Consider the following 18,179-nt stretch of genomic DNA (forward strand, 5'->3'; position numbering starts at 1 on the left):
TTTTTTTTTTTCATATTATAAGTGGCTCACTGAATATACATCGTAATTTCTTCCACAAATGGGTTATTTTATAAGAACTGACCTGTGCTTTGCAGTGACAAGAACATGAGTGAATTTCATGGTCAGTCATAGCATTGCAAATATTTCAGTAATTTTCTTAATCTTCTGTGTGTTCTCGTTGGGGAAGTAAGATATAGGCACGATACCTAAGAAAATACAGATAATTATTAGAGCGAGAAAATAACCATCTCATTCAATTTATCATTTTACCGAAACTAAACTGATGTCCTTAGAGATTAGATGTATTCAGAATTATAGAATCAATTAATAGCAAATCTAGAATGGCTTGCTAATTTGAAAGGACCGCACATCTAATAAAACAAGAAATTTAAGATAATACAAGCAGAAAGGAGGAAGCTCAGACTTCAGTCTCAAGTGCATCTATCACCAGCTTCCATTAATCTCCAAGTCTTGTTTCTGGAATCCCCGCCCCCGACTTCTCTCTGTCCTGGTCCAATGTGTTATCCTCGTGACAGCCAATGTCATCTAGATGAAAAGATAAAGCCCACTATCTATTCCTCCTCTGCTTAAAACCCTTTAAGAATAACATTTCAGAGAATAATTCAGACTCTTAGCAAATGTATACAAAGCCTTCGATGAAGTGGTCCGACCTCTCTGGAAAGTCATCTGTCTGTGGTTCTTTTTACTTGGCATATGCTGATTAATGCCTTGTGGTCTTCTCCTAGTCCAGGACACTCTTTCTCTTTCCTTAGAATAGTACCTCCTACCTAAGCTTTTAGCGCCATCCTCAGCTCAGCTTTCTCCGGGAGGACCCACCCAGCCTTGCATACAGTGCCCTGCCCCGGGCTCTTCACACAGCACTGAGATGGAAACTATTACATTGTATTACCTTACCTGTTTACGTACTGCCTCTAAACACCACGTGACAGTCTCAAGCTTCAAATAACAGCTTTATGCCTAAGAATCTTTGACAGAAATCATTTAGGATCGAGAACAATGTAAAGAGTAAACCTTGATAGAATTTGGTAATGGAAATCCTCCTTCACTGTCTAGAAATAATCAGTAATGTTCCAAGGTGAGAATTCAAGTTGTAAAAGAAAAAAGTGGATGAACAATGCAGGTGTGAAAATGAGTTAATTTCATTTAAATTTGGATATAATACTAGGAATGAGCTCTTGATTCATTACCTCCCTTCCTACCCCTGTCTTTCCTGACATTACCCAAGTAATACAGATGAAATTGAAGTGCACCGTCCCAGAATCAGGAGAAAAGAGTTACTAACAAAAAAGCTTTTCCTTTTCTCAGTGATTTCAGCAAGACAAAGCTGGTAAGTGGGTGAGGTCTGCACTCTGGTTTCTACATCAGCGTATCCCTCCTCAAGTGACGAATTCTTTCCCAAAGACCCAGGGCCCTGTGACGTCCTGGTCATGTTGGCCCTTGATCTCTTCATCAAAAATGCCCTGCTCCTTGTTCTAGCAAAATTTCAGATGTTGCCAGCAAGGTAATACCCAAAGACCCAGGGCCCTGTGACGTCCTGGTCATGTTGACCCTTGATCTCTTCATCAAAAATGCCCTGCTCCTTGTTCTAGCAAAATTTCAGACGTTGCCAGCAAGGTAATACACTCTGATTTGGCCTCCTTTGTTTTCCGCCAGCTCTTTTAGCACATTCTGAATTCATTTTGGCTTCTCCTCCGGGTTTTTTTAGAAGTTGCTATGGTCTTGCATACCAGTCACCCAACAGTTCCCCAGACTTCGTTCCATAACACATCCTTAGCTTTCCCCCTTGACCCTGACTCTAGAAATCTTTTAAGCCATAATTTCTTCATAGAGGCAATTTTGACAGGTTGACTTAGACGAATATCAATTTTTTTTTGTATAAAGAGAGATTGGAAGAAGCACACTCCGTGAGCTTTCTTTAGATGTGTCTAGTGAAAGCCTTGCATCATCACCTTTATTCCTTCAGTTTAAAACATGTGAACTTTTGAACAAGTTGGCTTTTCCTGGATAAATGTTGCATATGGAAAAGAAGCAGGATTGAGCTGCTTTATGAACATTCAGGTCTTGAGCAGTGGTGTTCCCTCCATGTCTCCTGTGCTTTTATCTTCTCGTTTTTATTCTGAAAACAACAGTCCACTGAAACTACTTTGCCACAAATTCCACCAGAGGTAGTTTAAGAAAAAGTGAATTAATTTAGTCTCTCTGTAAAGCAGTTTTTGTAGATGAGGACTTTAAAGATGCTTTTAGTGGTCTGCTTTCAGAAGAAACATTTAATTGGTATATGCTTTTGTACTAAGGAAATAATTGGTTTATTTTTAACATCTTTAATGTTTAGATTTTTAACTTCCTCAATACTTAGATAAATTGTGGACTCACTCTTTTTGTTCTGGCATTTTAAATGCACTGATTAAGTTTTATGTTAGTATTTTATAATTCCTGGATACATCTGGCTTCTTCAAACTCTCCAAAGAATGTTATAAAGGCTAAATAACTTACGTTCTTGGAAATATCTTTATTTTATGCTTTCTATATTGGTGATAGAGAATGTGACATGTCTTGTGAACTCAGTGGCCTTTTTGTGGCCAGAAAAAGTTAACACGTTTTATTAAAAATTAACGTGCTCTTAGAAGTGACTTCAAGTGTGAAGAATGTGGTTTTAAAATATATTATTCCCATTAACATTTTGAAATAATAACTAAACCCCAAAGAAAGATCTTTAAAACGTTTACTTGAGCTGGAATTCTAAGAGATTGGAGAGCTGCTGTGTGGCATTACGTGCGTTTACCTTGAGGCTTTGTAAGCTCTCAGCAAACACATCTTGGGAGACAGAGCGTAAGTAAACCCGCAGTTTCATGGCAGCGCTTGTATTATCGTGAAGCAGACGCATTCCTTGCGTCTAGCCTGGACTTACAGCGTGCGCTTGTGTTCCAGGCAGGTAACCCCGGGGAGCCTGGCTTGAGGGGACCCGAAGGAAGCCGGGGGCTTCCTGGGGAGGAAGGACCGCGAGGACCACCTGGCCCGCGAGGCGTGCAGGGAGAACAGGGCGCCACCGGCCTGCCGGGGATCCAGGGCCCTCCCGTGAGTGCTGGGCAGCCCCTGGGGTTTCCCTTTGGAGACTCCATCCCACGGCAGGGGGCGCGGGGGTAGGACCAGACCTCAGCGGCTCAGCAGCATGGGGCCAGCTCTTCTGGTTCCAGCCACCTGGTCCCTTGCCCAGCCTGTCGGTTTACCATTGGACAATGTCCCCTTTGCGGTGCGGCGTACAAGCTGGCTTTTGTCTCTTCTGTCCCAGGGCAGGGCACCGACGGACCAGCACATTAAGCAGGTCTGCATGAGAGTCATACGAGGTAAATGAATCATCGCCGCTTGGCTTTTTGCGTGCTTTAAAGGGGGGGGGGGATTTTGAATAACAGCAATTTCACGTCTGTTCTAGTTAATCGGTATATGCGTTTGTGCTAAGGAAATAATAGGTTTCTTTTTTAACATCTTTAATGTTTATATTTTTAACTTCCTCAATACTTAAACTATGGACTCAATCGTTTTGTTCTGGCGTTTTAAATGCATTGATTTAGTTTTATGTTAGTATTTTATAATTCCTGGATACATCTGGCTTCTTCAAACTCTCCAAAGAATGTTATAAAGGCTAAATAACTTAGGTTCTTGGAAATATCTTTATTTTATGCTTTCTATATTGGTAATATAGAACGTGATATGTCTTTTGAACTCAGTGGTTCGCCATGTGCAATAGCTTATAGCCTCAAGGAAAAATATTACCTTTCTGGGCTCGCCTGGATTTTTTTTTTGCCAGTGGGGTTAATTTACAAGAAAGCATGCACACACACACACACACACACACAGATACAGACACTTTTTTTCCCCCTTTGGAACACAAATTCTCAGGCTCTTTCCCCTCTTAATATCCTACCACTTGGTGTGTACCTGGCACTGACCTAGGCTCTCTCTATAGATTATATGAGAAGTAACTGGCAGACTTCTGCCCAGAAGAAGTCTGTGGAGTTTGCTATTTATTATTTGATTCTGGTTGGAACCAATTCTATCATGAAGAAACATCATCTTTTGTGTGTTCAGGAGATAGTATAATTTGTCTAGTAGAATCATAGAGTTTTTCAGAATGAAATGGTCCCCTCTATATTTGAAAACCAATATCGCAGACATCTTATCTTGAAAAGATATTTCCATTTTAAACATTAAGTGTTGAGAAAATTATGACTTTATGTTAACTCTTACTTAAATAAGGCCAACTGAGGATACTTGCATTTGAACAATTTAAAAATCTTGTTGAGAAATGTGTTTCCAATTCATTTTCTCCTTCATACCCTAAATTAAAAAAAAAAAATTACGCTAAAGTATTTCCCCTATTTTAATGGGAAAATGTTCTTGTTCTCCATGGTTTTAGTGGATGTTTCTTAATCTATTTAATGCTTCCTGAAAGAGCCTACACAGTTATGAATTTTTAAGACAGGCAGTGACCATTCCTAAGAAGCAGGCTTTCTTTAATGTCTGGTGTCTCTTCCAAGCATGAAAACCTTTTGAGAAGGAGAATTAATAGAAAGTCATGAATCCTCAGGGTATTTCATATTACTTAATATCTTCAAGCTAAAAACGTGAGCCTAGGTCTCAAATGGTATCTCAGTACTAATTCTGGACAATGTCCTTGCATTTGAGAAGCTTCTGGATGTCCACTTCTTTCTGTGTTGAGAAGCTCACTTTCTTTTCGTCCTGGCTTTTCAGGTAACCAGCCAGGTTCAGGTGACACACTTATCTCTTTGGACACTGCTCAGCCCTGAAGTTTAAGGTCTTTGATCCCCTTGTCTCACAGCAGCAGGACCAGATCCATCCAGGCAGGGCTGAACAAAGCAGCACCAGTGAAACTTCCTGGCAGAAAGCCCGTGGAAATGACCCAGCTTTATTCAGGCCTCACCAGCAGTTTTGAAGCTCTGGTGACACATTTAGAAAAAAGGCACTCGAAATAGTTCTTTTTTCGTTCGAATCACTTTCATGTTTCTGACTTCCCTGGACTGTTTTGTTTATTATCTTTTAGAGCATTTTGCTGAGATGGCTGCAAGTCTCAAGCGTCCAGACTCCGGAGCCTCGGGCCTCCCCGGGCGGCCTGGCCCCCCTGGTCCCCCAGGCCCCCCTGGAGAGAACGGTTTCCCAGGCCAGATGGGACTTCGAGGCCTCCCGGGCATGAAGGGCCCCCCCGGGGCTCTTGGTTTGAGGGGAGCGAAAGGTAAGGCATTTTGTCCACGTGGAACCAGGAACACACACTGGCTTTTTTCAGATGAATTCACTTGTCCAAAGTGCCAGGTATCTATGAGACAAGAAGATGACCTCTTTTACTGTGGTGATGGTAAAGATTAGAGAACTATCGTTTGATATTTTCTTGACCTTGGTGTGTGACGACAGTAGACCCAATACCAGAATTAAGGTCCCTTGACTTTTGGTGCTCATCTTTTACAGTTACAATGCTTTAATCGTAGTTCAAGATAAACTTTACAGGATCTGGTAAAGGATCTTTAAAGTTTTGTTTGTTTGTTTTTTTGAGACCTTAATATCATTGTAGAGCTCTTCTAAGATGGCAACTGGCCCTCGAATGTTTGTATCTGTTACTTCAAGTAACAAAATTTGTTAGCAGGACATCAGAAAAATCACAGCGTGAGTCAAAGCCGCCTCCCTCTTCTTTTAAAGAGTGACACTGGATATCAGTTTTGTTGGTTTTTTTTAAATTTTTGGCTCTGAGGTACAACTTTATTCCTTATTTAACATGTGAGAGGGTGTGAGGGAGTTTGTTTCTTCTCCTTTTATTTAAAGCAAGTTAAGCCCTGGAAACCAGCATTTTGTAGGAAAGCGGGATTGTGAGTGCGTTAGGTATTCTGCAGAATTTGCAGAAGAACTGGCTGCCTCTGATGATGTTTGCTAGATGAGGTGAGTATGTCAGCACGGGGGCCGGTGGGCCTGGGATAGTCGACAGAAGGGACTAAAAGTGCAGAGTTTCTGCATCATGATGAGCGACTGACAGCTCTCTGCGGGAACTTCAGAAAAACGTGGCATCAAAAACAAGAGAGGGACTTTGGATTTTTAGGCAGTGGTGCTCCAATTAGGGATAAATATTATGGTGCTAATGGTCAGAGGTCAAGCAAGATGCCTTTCTGGATCTGTAGATGAATGGCTGATGTGTTTGGCTCACGACACCCTCAGCTGGAACAGTGTTGTTAATTACTTTTTTTGTTTGTTTTGGCATGTGCAGAGATGCGTGTTAAAAAAAAACAAAATGAGCCCTAATTGGGGCCTCTTGTAAACCTGGCACGATTTCCATGTTTTTGGAGGCTGGACAGAATCATACGGAGGGAGCTCCAAGTTCACCTTAAAGAGAACTGGACCTCTTCCCTGAAAGAACCCCTCAGCCATTCATTCATCTTGGTCCTGCTTTGAGCTTGCGCTCAGGAATCCATAGCGGAGGTGCTCTCCCCATGGTCGGGCCCCGCTCGCTCCGTAAATCAGTCTAGGGAGCTCCATGCTGTGGGCGGACTGCTGGCTGGGCTGGCCCTGTGGTGCCCCAGCCCACGGATGCCTCCTCTGCCTTGGTGAGTTCACTGAAGTGAACTGAAGTACAGTGGTTCCGAAAGAGTGGTCCCTGCAGCACTGCATCACCAGAGGCCCCCTGAGTCAGCAACTCAGGAGAGGGGCCCGCAGGGGAAATGCCCAAGTGCAGGGTGGTCCTTACCCGACAGGCAAGCTCCCGCCTTCCCAGGGAAGGACCACCTCGTAGGGCCAAGAGGATCACAGCCCTGTTTTCTCTGGCCAAAAGGAAGTCTCCATTTTTGGGGCCGATCTTAACTTTGAGTTAGTAGGAACCCGCTCCTGAAGCCCCATCTTATTTCCTAAGACAGGAAAATGTCTGTGCACTTGCTGTACCAGGAGAGCCTGCCAAGGGCTGCCTTCTCCAGCCTGGGCTCCGCACGGGACTGACCCGAGGAGCTTTAAACGCTGCTCGTGTCTGGGTCCCGTTCCCAGAGATTTTGATTGACTTGGTCTAGGCCCCAGGCTTTGAAAATATTCCCCAGGTTATCTGAACAAGCAATCAGGGCTGAGAAGCTCTGGAAACAAAGGTGACATGATCTGGACACTTTCCGGGAAGCTGGGAATCGCAGCGTGGAATTGTATCTGGGTTGGGCTGGGTTGGCTCCAGTAGTGAACCTTATTTTGAAAGGAAGAAAAATATATTTCTATGTTTGGAACCTGGGAAATGTCTCTGGCACGAAGTTCATTCATCAAGCAGAGTTCGATGTTACAAGGGACTTCCTCCTATTTTTTCTGCAGTGTTTATGACATAGCCTGTAATCTAGACGTGAGATAGTTCTTTTCTTTTTGCTAAAGAACTTTCTCGCCCCGCCCTCCTCCATACCTTTCTTGGCATTGGGTTCCTTTAAAGCAGCATCTCCTCTGAGTTCTACTTCTTAAGATTTGGGGTGTGGGCAGAAAGGAATAACCAGATTTTCTATTTCAGTCGATGCTGTCATACATTTGGAGCTGTATGGTTTTAGGTAATTGGACTTGACCTTTCTTGTCCACCACATACATTAGCAGTCCTACTTAGTAGAAAACACATAGTGTTCTACTTCCCAAAGGTAGTAAAACAAATTTTCCTTGAGAATAAACACTCCACCATTTGAAACTTAACTGTTCCACCAATCAGAGAAGAGACGTGTTTCACTGTCACCTGTTGCTTTTTTGTTTTCATGCTTAACAAAGAAGGGATGGTGGAAGTCTTGTTTGCCATAGAGTTGCTTTGAGGGTCTTTTTCCAGAGAAATTGCTCTGTAGATAAGTTTTATTAAAACAAATAAATTTTACCAAACCTTTTAACAGTTCAGGCTATCACTGTTTTCTTCCTAAAAAGTTACTTTGAAAAACACAGTGGAACATTTTTAACAGGAGCTAGTAGAAAAAAGCCTCAGACCGTACTGAAAGCTTCCATCATGTTTGTGTATTTTTTTGGTTTTCACCGACATGTTTTGCACACTTTTACACAAACGCATTAGAGCTGTGTGTTCATTTCATGTGATGCTTGAGCAGAAACACGAGAGGCATCTGACTGGCCCTGAGTCCACTTTACTTAGGATTAAGGCAGTCTTTCATGTCATCAATACTCTTTTTAAATGTTCATGGTTTGTTAATTTTAAGTCCCTTTGAGGAGGGCTGTGTGTATTTTTAGATCTTTTAATGGGGGTCAAGCAGACGTGTCCCCGTGTTAACGAAGGCTTGGGAAGGTACACCGGGCATATCTGAGACTCACCTTTTCCAGTATTAATCTGCTCACCTGGAGGTGAAGCATCAATTATAGCTTCCAGATAGATGAAATCGATAGCAATTTTGGAGCAATGAGAATTTCTCTAGTTTCCCCAACTCTGTTCGTAAAGAGCTATTTTTTGATTCAAACTGTCTATTCCCTTCATACCTTATGCAAAGCTTATTTTACAAGCTTTTTATATGTCTTTTCTGACAATAGGCTAACAAAGGTGGACTTTAGTTCCCTGAGCCAGGTTTCCTATTTCTTGAAGGAAGACGTGACCAGTGTTTGAAGAAGTAGATTAACCCTGGGGGTTAGCAGAGCCGACACACGACGGCTGCGGCAGGTTGCAGTGTGGCTCTGTCCCGGGGCTCGTCGAAAATGTGTTTTCCCATGACTGACCACCAAAAACCAGTTTCAAAGCTAAGACAGGGGTCTTTTTTTTTAATTTGGAGAAAATGTTATTCTATATTATCATACAGTGCTGTTTATTATTGTCACCATGCTGTCTGTATTCCCTTTATTCTGCAGTGTCCAAATATGTTGGCAATCCCATCCAATGAATTTTTACTTTCAGATCTTGTGTTTTTCAGTTCTAGAATTACCATTTTTTTCCTTAAGAGTTTTCATATCTCTCCGGAAATCTCACATCACTTCGCCCATTATTTCCATCTTTTCCTATAAGTTTGGTAACATATATTGATATATAAAATAGTCCTTTTAAAGAGCCCGTGGTCTTACTCCTCGCAAACAACATTTTGAAGTTGTTGCGGCTTCACGCTAGAGCGTGCTTAACTGTCACGATCGCTGTGAAAGTTGCATTTTAATTTATAATCTTCATCTCGTGTCTTCAGAAAATGTGGCACGTTCTCATTGCCAGCCTCAGAAATTACAAGATGACATATTTAAATTGCTAAGTTAACAAGAGAGCTTAAGCTGTTAGTTTTAAAAATGCTAATTGTCATATTTTCCTAATACAGTAAGGCCATATTGATGGTGAGTGTAAGAAACAACTAGTTTATGTATGAGTTCAAGCTGAGCTCTACATCCTTTCACAGTATTTATAAAATTTAAATTGTTTTCAAAATGTAGTTGATTCACCATAAAAATGTTCACACAAGGACATTCACAGCTAAAGTTAAAGTATGGTAACTTTTAAACATTCATGTCACAATTAGAGACTTTTGACTATTTGACAAATGCGCAGATAGTTGTACAGATGTTCTTCCTATTTTTGTTGTGCACGTGACTTTGTTTTTTAAATGGTAACAAACCTGTCGATATTCAACGAGGTTGGGCGAATATATGGAAAAAGTGATTATGTATAGAATTTGTTGCAAAATGCTATTGCATCTTGTAACAATGTAGTAAAATAATAATATACTACTATACTAATGGGATGGTAGAACTTGTCTTGTACTAGGAGCAGCATATGTCATTTAGGACCAGTTAACTAAGGTATTAGGTCATCTTGTTAATGAGGCCAAGTTTCTAAGTTTGGTCTCTGCAGGGCCAGGATAATTCATGTAACTTTGTTCTGTGGCTGCCGAATCCCTGAATTCAATCAACTGTCTTGCAAACACACATGGTTAGTTGCTATTACAAATGGTATCTGTTTTCATGTTGGATCTGCATATTTCTGATTAAACGTATTTTCCTAGTTATTTGATAATTTAGTTGCTATTACAAGTGGGATCTTTGTTCACTACATCTTATCACTGATTGTTGTTTGTATATATGAAAATGATTGATTTCCATGTATTTTGTACCTTGCTACTTTACTGAATTCTCTTATTGCTTTTAGTAGATTTTGAGTTGATTTTCTAGGGTTTAAGATAACCAGTCATATCATCTGAAACTAGGGATGGCTCAAACCAAATAATAAATAATAATGATAAAGTGGGCATCTTTGTAATGTTCTGGCTATAATGAAGCTGCTCTTTGTGTTTCCTGTTAAGCATTATGCCAGTTTCAGGGCTGAGATAGATATACTTTATCATGTTAAGCAAATAGTCTGAGTCTTTTTTTATTGACTGTTGTATCAGGGATGCATGTTTAATTGTCAAATATCTTTTCCAGCATCTACAGATATGATCATTTGATTTTTTTCCCCCTTAGATCTCTTAATATAATTAACTTGATTTTTGCCTTGCTACATACTTACTACGACCTACATTGTGGCAACTTCCTACTTTTTGGTTTCTGAATGTAGGCTTTGCTTTAAGTTTAAAAATATGGAACTTTACTTTTATAGACATATAGAACAATAACATTTCTCTAATAAAACGCAGGTGACATGGGGGAAAGAGGTGATCGTGGCCCCCCAGGAAGAGGTCCCAAAGGTTTGCCCGGGGCTTCAGGTCTCCCAGGTAAGGATGAGCAGGATGGGGTGGGACCTTGGTAGCGAGTGGGTGGTCTGAATTGGATCACATTTTACAGAATTGCTCTTTGTTTACCTCTGCTTATCATGTGATGTGCAATAATGGCTGGCGGCCATCTTTCAGGACCAACTTTAATGAAGAGTTAAACAGTCTGTAAATCAAGTCTGTATTCTTTGAGAGAAAATACATGTCAGGGCTTGAAATATTACTTTCTTGAATAAATACTTTAAAAAATAGTGTCAAGGTCCAACAACAATGCACTCGTTATAAAATTCTGAATGAATGGGGTCCTGTCCACTTCTAGCCCAGTTGAGAGTTCCCTCTTCTTTTCTTTTAAACCAAAAAGTCAGAGCAGCAGGAAAACGAGTCCACGTCTTCAGCGATTCGTGACGCTCGGGGAGTAACTGACATTTTATTCTAAAAGCTTCTCCTTCAGGCATCCAGACCCTCCAGAGGCCCACATCCCCAAATAAATAAACCTGAACATTCCTACTCACGAAAATCATGCCCAAGGACGCATCCCAGCTGGGTCGACCGAGGTGACAAAGTGGCCTCTGTGTGAGAGCCCGGGTCCTCTCACTGGCCGTCTGTTCTCTTTACACACTGGCTGCTCTGTGGCCGGAGTCCAGGCTGCCGCACGTTGGGAATGACTGCCAGGTCGAACCACAGAAGCAGCCTCGCGGGCAGAAAGCCAGTTCAGTTGAAGAGCATGAATGGCCTGCAGTCTCCCAGCAAACGCTCTGATCACTGCTGGGCCAGGGCTCAGGAAGGGCCCCAAAGCTCCAGGGAGACCAGTCCGGGGAGGGGGGGCTTGTGCAGGAGAGTGGCCCACACTCCCACAGTGGATTTGGAAAACTTGGTTGAGGGAAATCTAGCAAAAGAAATGATCGTTTTTCTAATTCTGCCGGAGGCTTACATAGCCAATTGTGGCTATAATTGCAGCCTGAAGCATCATTGCTTTCTAATTATCCATTGCATTGCTCCTGGGTTTGGCTTTCTCATTTAAAAGAATTTTTAAAAAATACGAATACATTTGGAGATAGCTCTAACACTGCCTTTCTAAAACGGTGATTCACGGGCTGTCGAGATGTTTTCACAAACTGATGAATTTTTGTGATCGGAAAAGGAAGCCTTTATGATTGGAAAAGGAGAGAAAATCTGGTTGGAGTTCAATGGGACCAAGATGAGAAGATTTTAGTAAACAATAAAGTCTGGATTCATTGATGGATGTCTAGAAGAGAGAAAAGGAAAATAGAATTTACCGAGTGCTCTTCTCCTTTATCAATGGTAGGAGTAGGAGGTTTGAAAGCTGATAAAATATCGTCATTACCATTTACTTAGTTATCTATGTATTTATAGGAGAGACTAACAATTTCTCCTTTGAGCATTTGGTTGACAAATAACAGTTCTTGGATCAGTAACTTGCACTATTAGCACGATTTTCATTTATCAAAAATATATGATCATTTCTGGTGACTCATTTAAAAAAAAATCTGTTGATAAACCCCATTTTGAGTTTAAAAATGGGAAGGTCGAGAAAGACCAGCTTGGATTTGTGCAGTGTCCCGGGCTGCCACGAGGGGGCGCGTTATTCCTCATCTCGGGCTTACCTGGTGCTCCTGGGTCCTTGCTCTGCCCCAGGGGGTTCCACTGGTGGTTTTGCTTTTTAGCACACCTGTCATCTGTGCGGGTGAGTGGTAAGGTAGGGCAAGGCATCTCTGGCATCTCTGCCTGGCCCTCATTGCATTTCCCTTATGACAATGGTTCAGCTTGTTGCAGCTGGTCTTGGAATTAACACTTAAATCTGATTTCTTAAAAAGCTTCGTGGGCTTCCCAGTTCAGGACCCTGAAACATGCCCTTTTCCGTTTCCTTTCTGCCATTTGCCAGCCCTTGCCCCTCCCTTCCTGGTACCACTTGGAAATCTGGTCTTTCTTTTTCTGTGCTTTTATTACATTTTCATTGAGAGGATATTTGACATTATTTAGTGAAAAATCGGAGCTACAGATTATTCTTGAAAAAATTAAAGCTAGCTTTCTGAAGCGTGCAATTTCCTCGGTGCTTTACCACGCAGGCTCAAAGGGTCCATATTTATCAGTCTCCTTGAGGCACGAGCTGAGCTGGGGCTATGGCTTCGGGTCAGCTCACATCCCCTTGTCTACGCCTAAATGTACTCAGATGACAGTTTCCCAAATCCATCAAGCCCCTGAACAAGAGCTTTTAGGGCCATTCTGCCTCTAAAGTGAGTCCTCTGAAAGTGGACTCTTGGGAGTTTGGGTTCCATAAATCAGACATCTGGGCTCAAATCCTGACTGTCACTTACTAGCTTTATGACATCGGGCAAGTTCTTGACTGCCCAGTGCCTGTTTCCCCACTTACGAAAGAGTGATAATGGTCAATAATCACATCTCCCAGAGAGCCTAATTCTGAGAATTAAAGAAAAAATCAATCCATGTAGAGTGCTTAGGACAGTTTCTGGCTCTAGTGGGTGCTCAAGAAATGTTAGTTACTGGTACTATTATTAACGTAACAAATGCACTTTTGCGTTTGGAGGTAGATGAAGGTCCGAGGTGGACCCTAGTTCAGTCCCTGTGGCTTTTCCCCTGGCTCTCAGTAAGAAGATGCTACTCTTCTGTCAGTCGGCACCACCTCTGACACCTCGGACCTTCCCTCCGTGAAATCTACTTCAACTCCAAATCACAAATGCAAAGTGCTGGGTCACAGTAAATCATGTCATTAGTTCATTATCCACTGAGAGGCTGGGCCATTTTTCATTTCCCCCGTAGAGCTTGGAATGTGATTAGGAATGTGATTTCTGGTCTCTCACAAACATGACCTTACGAGGACTTCAGGACCTGGGGGGACCTTCACCAGGGCTGTGTTCAGGAACTTGTCCGAAACCTTCTAGGTAAATATACGTCTTATGTAAAGGAAGGAGCCTGCAGAACAGGATATTCTGTGACCCCCTTTGTTGTCCCGATTGTTGGATTTGGGACTTGAATCCTCCTGAATGGAAAGAAGATCCTTTGGTCATTCTTGGTGCTAACACATCTGATATCCTTGAAAAAAGGTCACTAATACCTTCATGATCTGTCAGTTGTCAGGATTGCTTTATTCTTTCTGGACTGTTTTAGTTCTCGGTCTCCCCTCCTTCTCTCAGCTTGTTCAGTGTTAAGTATTATGTGCCCGTTGGGTCTGTGATGGTACATCGCCTAATACGGACCACGGGTTATTATTATGACCAGGACGTGGACTGTCATTTTGGCCGTAGTGCTCTGTTGTCTAAATGTAGACCTAAATCACCTAGCTTGCTTCTCGCCTGCAGCCAGAAGCAGGCAGGGCAGATGTGTAAGAAGGATGGGCTCCAGAACCGGGCTGCCCTGGGGTAGGCTCTGCTGTGTCTCTCATTCTCAGCTCTGCCACCTCTGTGTGCGTCATCTTCTCCCCTGCACATGGGGGTGGTTTATACTCCTGCCTGCCCTATGGACTCTTCTAGGAGGGTCTGTGGATGTGTTGATACAGGGAAAGCACTTAAGTTAGTGCCTGGCTTATGGCAAACATTCTGCCATTTTAGCTCATGACTATTATTATTATTTTTCTTCCTTCTGTGTTTGAAGAAATACAGACTCACAAAGGTCACAGGCCCTGACAAAGGTCTCCCAGGTAGTAAGTGACAGAGGCCATGGTTCACATGTGCAGGTTCACGTCGTGGACAAAATGATGGGCTGGTGGTCCGGGTGTGTGCTGAGTCTATCTCGCCATCCTGGCACCCGATTTCGGCACGATCCCCTTTCTGCCTCTCTCGTGGAGCTGTGGGGACCACATTGAGCGAGACCCCTGGGACCTTAGACCCCGTCCCTGCCCCTACCTCCCGTCTCCTACCAGAGGCCTTCGGTGGGTTGTTTGATGTGGCTCTCTCATCACCAGTAACTATCTGCCTGCCTGGTCCACTGGGGACTAGTTCCTTGGCACTCTGGAGATTTGAAGAAAAGATATTTGCGAGTGGGTCTCGACTTCCTCTTTGTGCTTCTAAATGCACTGGGGGAAGGAGGAAGTTAAGTGACGGTCGTGTGTGAATGTGACCCGGAGGTTAGAGCTGACTCGTGGACATCATGCCGGGTTTCTTGTGCCAAATTTGCAGATAGGTGAGATTCACTTGTGAGTACTGAGTGGAAAAAGTCCCCAAGCGCGAGGGGCACACCCGTTTTAGGCTTATGTGCAGCAGTAGTCATTTGTCCTCTATTTCCACTGCTGTCCCGTTTCCACTATTTTATTCGGTTGTGGGCATCTTATGTAAACAGGCCACTTTGCACACCACATCCTTAAACACATGTGCTTTGTCAAACACCGCAAAAGTTAGCTCGGTACGAGGTGAGAAATGTAAGAGATTCCCTACTTAGTGCTGAAAATTATTTCCAGGTTTTGTTTTGTTTTTAAAGCCTGCTATGTACCGCCCCTTTTATTTCGTAGCAGGTATTATTTATTAGGTCCCAAAGAATGTTCCAGCCAGGATACGCCTCTGTCAGTGTAACACGACTGCCCTCTCCTGTCAGCTCAGAGAATGGCAAGACATTCATTTTTTTTTTTTAATTTTTTTTTAATTTATTCATTTATTTATTCATTCATTTATGGCTGTGTTGGGTCTTCCTTTCTGTGCGAGGGCTTTCTCTAGTTGTGGCAAGCGGGGGCCACTCTTCATCGCGGTGCGCGGGCCTCTCACCATCGCGGCCTCTCTTGTTGTGGAGCACAGGCTCCAGACGCGCAGGCTCAGTAGTTGTGGCTCACGGGTATAGTTGCTCCGCGGCATGTGGGATCCTCCCAGACCAGGGCTCGAACCCGTGTCCCCTGCATTGGCAGGCAGATTCTCAACCACTGCGCCACCAGGGAAGCCCAAGACATTCATTTAAAAAAAAAAAAATCATGAAAAGTTTGGCAATAACATTTTACAGGTCCTTGAAATTTCAGAAAACTGTGTAATCATTAGGCAGTTAGTGTAGCTAACACACCCATGAGGTAGGCAAAGCAGAATGAGAACACTTCAGGTCCGTGCTTTCTCTTCCTCATAAGAGTTGAAAAGTGGTTTATAAATATTTGCTAATGCAGCTGCTGGACTTCCTGAATGACTTGGTGTCACCCCCAAATTTGGCTCCCACATAATAGTCTTAGAGCACCTTGGAGGGTAAATACCCAGGGTCAGGGCTCACCAGAAACTCATAAGCTGTTATGGGAAGGCTGGTTTTTTTCTCTGGCCATTTTTACAGGGTGAAACCTCAGAAAAATAGCTTTAGTCACTTGTGATAGTTAGAGTTGCAGAAGAATCGTTAGTAATGCTTGGCTATTGTGTCTCTTTCTGCCTCTCTGTCAATTCAGGCTCAGTGAATTAAACCACACACTCACACACACTCACACACACACACACACACACACACACACTCATGCATGCACCTTGTCAGAGTTAGCAAATCAGTGGGTGTGGAAGCACAGTTAGGATGGAGTAGGGGTCCAGGGCCCGCATTTCTAACTCCAGCGCTTTCTAGCCCCGTGACTGTGTGACTCTGGACGTGATTTCACCTTCATTCTCTCAGTTTACACACCAGGAGAGTGGGATCGCCAGTGAGTGGCACAGGGTAAAGGGAATGCTGGGGGGAAGAGGATGACTTACCCAGCGCTCCAAAGGGCAACTTGCTGTGTTTGCCAGAGGAAGACTTGGACTCGATGTGCTTTTCTTAGAATAAATCCAGGGCAGACAGGACGGTTTCATCCACTCTTTCCTTGGAGGATGAGCGGGAATCTGGAGTAAACTCAGTCACTGAAAACACCCTCTCCTGGATTGTGTTAAAATGGGGGAACTCAACTTGAAAAAAAGTTTTCCTTCTGCTTTTTCATATTGCTTGTGTAGTAGAAAATAAACTCCCTGAAATTTTAGGTCTTAGGCAGGAGGCTGGCGTTACACATGTTAAAAAAGTAAATTAGTGGCTAAAAACTGAGAGCTATTTATTTAAAAAACTCAGCTTCTGAGTTGCCCTTGAAATGACCAGAGGTCTGGCAGCCCTGGCCCGTGTTCGCCGTGGCAGCGGGGACATGCTGGCATCCACTCTCCAGGTCACCGCATGCCTCAGCCCTTCCTGCTGTCTCCATAACCCTGATGTGTTACAGCTTCCATTACGTCTGTGGTCTCCCGTGAAGACAGAGGGCGAATTTCTATACTACATCAGGAGTCAGCAAACTTTTTGGGTAAAGGACCATACTTTTTGAGCTCTGCAGGCCAGGTGGCTTCTGTTACCGCCCACACCTGTGCCCTTGTAGTGCCAAAGCAGCTGGGGCAACATGGAAACTAATGGCCATGCTGTGTTCTGATGACACTGCTTACAACACAGGAGCTGGCTCATGGGCTGCGGTTTGCCCATCCCAACCTACACTCCCTGCCCCTGTGGTCACTGCATGTGCCACCTCTCCTTTCGGCGTTTTCTCCTCCTAATCTTGATTTGATTTTTGTTAAGCATCCTGGTATGTCTCAGTGGGAGCTCTGCTGATAGGGTGCGTGAAAATCAGCTTTTAAATGCATTTATATCTGAGCTATCTTTTTAATCCTTAAAAGATCAACTTAACCTTCAACTGTCCCAGCGCCAGGAGATCTGAACAGGCTCTGCTAAAGGCACGGTTCTGCTGAAGCCTTGTTGATGGGTGCTGTGGATTAGGGACAGACTTTCTCAGGTGCCTTGTCTTGAGAGGGAAACGCAGAATCATCTGCTTCATCACAACTTATTACAGTCAAATGAAAGCTCATGGGATAAATGAAGGGAAATTACTTACATCTGCTCGTCTACAGCCTTGAGATGTATAGAACCAAAGATAATTATTCTCTGAAAACTTAGTAATGTTTTGTCCTGTAATGTTGCTTTGTGTGGATCTAATTGTAAATAAAGCAGGAAAAATGAGGTGTTATATCTAAAGCAGGATCTCTAACCTAGTTTCCTTCTAAAAGTATGTGGGCTATGTAATAAGACAGCTTAATAAGACCAGATCACTGTAATGAGACCAACAAAAAGCACATGTAATAAGACCACTAAAATAGGAAAAGAAAACTAAAAACCACCAAGAAAGAAGGAAAGGAAGTAAACCTAAGTAAATATATAGTTGAACATATAGATTTGGTTTTCAACTTTTTGGTTGAACAGCCAAGTTAAAACAGTTGACACGAATGAGGATCTGTGTAAGACTGTATTATCCTGGCATAGACGGTTCCTTTTACACGGCTGTCTTATTGCCACCTTTGCAGTAATAGTATGACAGCGCTGCTGGTGTGATGAAGTAAACATTCAGCAGAAATGTCTCTCGGTTACGGGAGCCGTGCCTCACTGGTTCGTGGGTGAACCAAACAACCTCTGGACTTGAAGAAAGAAAGCGACGGCCACAAGAAACCTAGGACATCGTGTAGTTCCCGTTGGGGTAAAGTGCCTGATGAGAGGAAT

The 18,179-nt window shown here is 43.0% G+C and overlaps 1 protein-coding gene across 1 annotated transcript in view; it reads left to right on the top strand.

Annotated features, from left to right (window-relative positions):
* The window catches only part of COL9A1 (collagen type IX alpha 1 chain), an 84,677-nt gene that overhangs the window by 64,688 nt on the left and 1,810 nt on the right, over nt 1-18,179 (top strand). The window contains exons 34-37 of the mRNA XM_057527924.1: nt 2,950-3,096; nt 3,311-3,365; nt 5,081-5,269; nt 10,620-10,697. Coding sequence (XP_057383907.1) covers nt 2,950-3,096; nt 3,311-3,365; nt 5,081-5,269; nt 10,620-10,697 — 469 coding nt within the window. The remainder of the gene's footprint in view (nt 1-2,949; nt 3,097-3,310; nt 3,366-5,080; nt 5,270-10,619; nt 10,698-18,179) is intronic.

The sequence above is a fragment of the Balaenoptera acutorostrata genome, chromosome 14, assembly GCF_949987535.1.
Source record: "Balaenoptera acutorostrata chromosome 14, mBalAcu1.1, whole genome shotgun sequence".
In the NCBI taxonomy this organism is placed as follows: Eukaryota; Metazoa; Chordata; class Mammalia; order Artiodactyla; family Balaenopteridae; genus Balaenoptera; species Balaenoptera acutorostrata.